This window comes from Etheostoma cragini, chromosome 24 (assembly GCF_013103735.1).
Source record: "Etheostoma cragini isolate CJK2018 chromosome 24, CSU_Ecrag_1.0, whole genome shotgun sequence".
NCBI lineage: Eukaryota > Metazoa > Chordata > Actinopteri > Perciformes > Percidae > Etheostoma > Etheostoma cragini.
The window spans coordinates 12,042,904-12,048,301 of NC_048430.1; the positions used below are offsets into that span (position 1 = coordinate 12,042,904).

The 5,398-nt window shown below is 45.5% G+C and overlaps 1 protein-coding gene across 1 annotated transcript in view; it reads right to left on the reverse strand.

Moving 5' to 3' along the window:
* Positions 1 to 349: 349 nt before the first annotated feature.
* Positions 350 to 5,398, reverse strand: part of LOC117939452 (methyl-CpG-binding domain protein 5-like) — a 29,509-nt gene continuing 24,460 nt past the window's right edge. The window contains exons 6-10 of the mRNA XM_034864810.1: positions 4,622 to 4,848; positions 3,395 to 4,525; positions 2,826 to 2,899; positions 1,294 to 1,369; positions 350 to 1,153 (exon numbers count right to left, since the gene is read on the reverse strand). Coding sequence (XP_034720701.1) covers positions 1,091 to 1,153; positions 1,294 to 1,369; positions 2,826 to 2,899; positions 3,395 to 4,525; positions 4,622 to 4,848 — 1,571 coding nt within the window. The 3' untranslated portion in view covers positions 350 to 1,090. The remainder of the gene's footprint in view (positions 1,154 to 1,293; positions 1,370 to 2,825; positions 2,900 to 3,394; positions 4,526 to 4,621; positions 4,849 to 5,398) is intronic.

The following is a 5,398-nucleotide window of genomic DNA, read 5'->3' on the forward strand; positions in this document are numbered from 1 at the left end:
CCCAAAAATGGAGAATAATTACGACACATTTTTGCTGAAATGCAAGGAACACAAAATGACAAATAACAGAAGTGCCTGAAGGGGGATTTTTCCTTTCTGCAAATCGGACATGGTAACCAACTTTCTTTCGTCTCATTACGATGATTAGCAAATACAAAAAAAAGAGTTTTTAGCACAAAAATTGATCTCCAAATATCATGATTTTCCCGCCAAAGTGACTGGTGGAGCAGGTGCAGATTTACCAACATTCGTTCATCACTTCGGCATTGAACACTTTCTGCTGGTAAAGTTCATTCTGGTTGTTTTTTAAACCCCCCCCCCCCCCCCCCCCCCCCCCCCCCCCTCCCCCTCCCCCCCAATACAAATCAACACTTAACTGGCGTGAAGTGACTTTCGTAACGGAGAACTCATGTACTCATGCCTGTTTCACTGCTGTTCCCTTACAAAAAAACAAACAAAAAAACAGCAACGTCTTACAGTTGGTCATATAAAAGCTTTAGGCTGTATTCTTATTTATCCTATGCATGCGGCCGTAATGCAACCGCACTTCTGTATAGAAACCAAGACATTGGTACACTTCTGCTTTGTTTTTGTACAATAAAAGATAAAATGTGCATTAGGTATGCTTGTACATGACATTGTACAATATTTACATACAATTCTTAATAGCATGAAATTTCAGGATTATCTATATACATATTGAAAATGTATCAGAAATATTTGGACTGTCTATTTTTCTTAAATATGTAAGGTAATGCTCGCAGCTTCTTTTTTGTTTGTTTTTACTATTTTATACTAGAAAAAAATAGTTAATTCAGTGAGCTGTAGACAAATTGCAACCAATGTTTTTTCTCTATTTTCTCTTCGTTGGTTTTTCTCTTTAGTTGAAAACTGTCTCGGTGACTGGAATTTCTTCCAGCACCTTTCCGTGGTCTGTCGTTAAGTCACGTTGATATCATGGAACCAAAGGGGATGTACCATTGAAAAGTCCATGTGTAGCACCTGTTTAGAGAGCTCAGATCGCATCAAGGCGGAACGGACGCAGTCTCCGAAAGGCTTTGAGGACGTTCTGGGGCCGACACATTCAATGTTATCTGGATATCTTTCTCCTCTTGGGCTTGGGGAGCTTCACCTGACGATCCCGCGACGGGATCTGACGGCAGACAAGACAAAAACGTTAGGATGGTGGCTGCACAGCAAGGCGGAGTCAAAGCAATACTTTTGAGGAGCCAAGTTATGTCTTCAATTGCTCTTGGAGGTAAAAAAAAAAGAAAAAAAAGAAAAAAGACTCACTGTGCCCGACATCTTATCCAGCTCACTCATGGCCTCGTGGATAGCAGCTTCCAAGTGATTATTCAGTTTTCCCTGTCTGTTGAACATTTACATTTTTACATTATTTACATTCAGGGCTTTAAATTGACACCCACCAACCCCCCAAACACAGGTAAAAATGTACTCTGGATAACCTACTAGCCATTTTGGCCGGTGATGAATGATGTGAACAACACTGCGTTTTTATGAGCGGCAGACTGGTCTGTTTTCTGACATGAAATCTGGTGTGTGTCTGGCTTGTAAAACGTAGTCTTTATCTGGCAATAGTGCTTGTAGTACTGATTCTACATTTCCCATTAACACAATATCCTGGCGTTTCATGTTGCCATAGGCTATGTACCTAGTGAACGCAGTATTGATAACGAGCTACGCTGTAACGAAGAAGACAAACGTAACGGCGCTAAATTTAAATTAGTTAAATTTGGCTAGTGGGAAATCTGATTTAACTTTTAAAATCTACTAGCCATGGTGGCTGGTGATCAAAAAAGTTCATCTTAAGCCCTGGTTACATTCAGGCTAATGCAGCCAGACCAGAATTCAAACGGTAAGACCAAAACTGTGCTTCAGGGCGTCACTGTAACAACTAGGTGTCAATTCTTCACTGGACCAACCCCAACGGATCAATAGTAACTGATCATTCGTTGAAACCCCTCCCCCTACGCAGCAGTTCCAACCAGAGAAACTGTTCACATACAAACAAAGCATAAAGCTCTCCTCGTCTGTACTACATACTCAATATGTACACTGTAGTTCAATGTACTTTTGTGTTAATAAACAGCGGTGTGTATGTTTTCGGACGCACTGAGATGTTAACGTTCAACGTCACGCCCTGAAAACCACCTCCCCGCTTGGAAAAAACGTACCAACGATACCCCCTGCCGACCCCTACTCCAGCAACATTGCCATTGAACACTTAGATTACTGAAAAAGAAAAACAACTAGACCAAACCACAGATTTTTCTGTTTAGAAATGTAAATTAGAGCGTTACTGGCATTACAGAGGCTCCTCGGTTTCTACCCCGTTTGTTTCTTACGAATGTTGTCGTTCACCTCACTTTTGTAGCTACTAAATAGCACTGTTAGTGTGGAATTTTGAACGCAAACCTTAATCTTTAGGTATGTAAATGTTGTAAATATTACGTACTTTACAATAAACATCTGAACCTGTGATTAAAGTTTCAAATACTGTAGTTACTTACTATGGCTTGCTAACTGCCCTGCAGTAGAACTGAGAAACCTGGTTTCATCTACCTCTGTCTGAAATCAAGGTCCCACTGCAAAGAATTGGTAGTCTGCCCCTGTTATGACTGTAAACTGCCAATGGGCAATGCAAAACTGGAAAGCTTAGGGTGGCTTGGGGTCAATTAAGGTAATGATATGAGAAACACAGAAACTATCTAAGCACCTCATTTAGATTTAAGTTGCAATCTTTTGGCAAGTTCAAAAACACACACACAAATTATTTGCTAAAAGCAACAATACGGTTCACTTACTTCAGGCCTCTTTTGGCGGCTCGATCAAGTACCTCCAAGTCGTGAGTTAGTGTTTTTAGCTTCTCTGGCTCCACCTAGATGGAGATGAAGCAAAACATCGGAGTACATTGAGCTGCTGGTGCAGATTGAGAATTTCTCACCAAATAACAGAAAATTACGGTGGATATGTTGTACCGTCTACTAGTTAATTTGGCAGTCGTCATTCGCAGCAGCTCCTATATTCTTAAGTTCTTAATGGGCAAGTGTTTTGAAAAATTTAGAATCAATCTGCCACTATGGACAGTAGACAAAAGTGCTTATTTCCCTCTCACTTGTCAGTGTTGCAATTGGCTTTCTTCCAGGGAAAACTTTGTTACAGTCATATACAACTTTGTCACCCCTCTTGACTTTCTGGCAAGCGTCTATTTTACACTGTGAAAATGGTTTGGTGTAACCCAAGACTGTTCAAATCTTTATAATATGGCTCTATATCTGTCTGGTGACTTTGTTAAGCCTTTGTAAACTCTTTAGTCTGAAAATTCAAGTTGGCTTGTTAAATTAAGACAGGTGGTCACAAATGGGTTTCTCACCTTGGCCTGGTCCCGCAGCTGTAAAGCAGCGCTGTGCACTTGTTCATCCCCGGCCAGCTTGGCAGGCCAAGGTGGGAAGCCCTTTAGCTGGCCCCAGACCAGCTCTCCCATGTTGAAGGTCCTAGACCGGTAGTGAAGCAGCTCTGAGGAGGGAGAGTCTGGTTGCCGCAGGTCCTCCTCGCTGCTCAGGCTCTTTGTGTCCGAGGGGCTGGGCGCCATACCGTTGAAGTGGCCGTTGTAGTGGCTGTAGTCTTTGGCTGTGGCCAGCGGTCCCTCCAGGCTAGTGGAGGAGCTGGGCGACTGGTCGTCCCCCGTCAGCTCCTGCCGCGGGGGGCCCAGGACTTCTCCATAACCTCGGGTGTTGAAGTGAGGTGTGGCACCGTTGATGTGGACGCAGCGCTCCACCGTCTGCTCCAGACGCTCCTTGTAGTTAGCGGGTGTCCGGTTGCAGTTGTTGAAGCGATAGCCATCGTCGAGAAAGGCCTTATCGTGAGCCATGACCAGGCCGTGGTCGTTGGACCCATCAGTGGGGCAGGGCGGGGCAGGGGCCAGGCTGGCGGGTCGCTCCATGCAGGGACTACTCCTCACTTGGGTAGAGCACTCTAGAAACTCCTCACTACCCCAGGCACTGTTGTTGCTGTGAGGATCGAAGCATCCCCCGTGCTGCGCATCCCCGTCCCACTGCCCCCTGGGCGTCCCACGGCCAGGAGAACGGAAGAAGTCATTGGCCTCTGGGCAGTCTGGAGTGCTCTTCCCTGGATCCATGTTCTTCTGACCCCGTCCGGGCCTCACCTGTCTCGGTCTGGCTTGCATGGGTAACGCCTCCCCGTCCTGGTGCCTGTGCAGGACCGTGCTAACTGCTTGGGGGATGTTGACCGGCTCCCCTATTGAGGCAGTGAAGGCACTCATAGCGCTGAGGGCAGGCACCGGACTCGCCTGTGTTGTCCCGCTCACTGTGGTTGTTATGGTAACGTGCATGCCCTTGCTCGCGGCATCCACCACGGCTCTGTAGATGGCGTCCACCGACTCTTGGCCACCGGGTCCCCTGTCCCCGCCAGCTGTACCCGCTGGAAGCCCCTCGCCCTGGGGCTGCTGCCCCTCCCTGAACTGTGGGTGCGACAACATCCCCGGCTATGACACAACAGCAAGACACAAAATAAGGAAAAATGTTTTTCTACGAAACTTTCAGAAATGCAACAGACGTTAAAATGTAACTCCTCGTCCCACCTGGTAGTTCTGGTAGAGGCAGGCCATGGAGCTGGCGTTGGCATTGGCGTTGTTGCCGTCTGTGTAGGGTGAGTTGTCAGAGAAGTGCGTCTGTCCCTTGTAGGCTGGATGGGTGGCCACCCCCTGCTGCATGCCCTGGTGGACCTGCTGCTGGTACATCTGACCTCCGCCGGTGGTGATGTGTGGCTGCAGGCCGCCAATACCACAGCCAAGGGATGAGGGGTTTCCTGCAAAACCATTGAGACATTATCAGTCAAAATTCATCATATCAACCAAATAGCACAGCAATAACAGCAGAAAATATGCTTAGTTATTATTATAAATCTATTATATTAGTTAATTATTTATAATTACTTATTGCCCCCGCAACTTGATATAATAGCATAACAGACTTTGCAAATAATTTGCATTGTCCCTTTCATTTTCATTCAGGCTTTCTTGAGCAATAAACTGTATAAAAATACCAAACACATCTTGTGTCGTGGAAGCAGATCTATTTGAGTGGGCGGCCCAAATAAATTCAATACACAGGAAACCAGAAAATGAATGGCAAAGCTGGACGAGTGATTGTCAACAGAGACTTTTACAATCAGAGAAGAAAGTTGCATGTTAATCTATTGCACTCAAAACTAACAGATGGAGACGCTGCCAGATGCGTGGTCCAGACAGACTAGTTAGCAAAGCATTCAAGGACAGAACGTGAACAACATAGATCAAGGCCACATATGTATCAATGAATGAAGGGAAAACCCAGCAGCAATGTTGTGCAGACAAAGC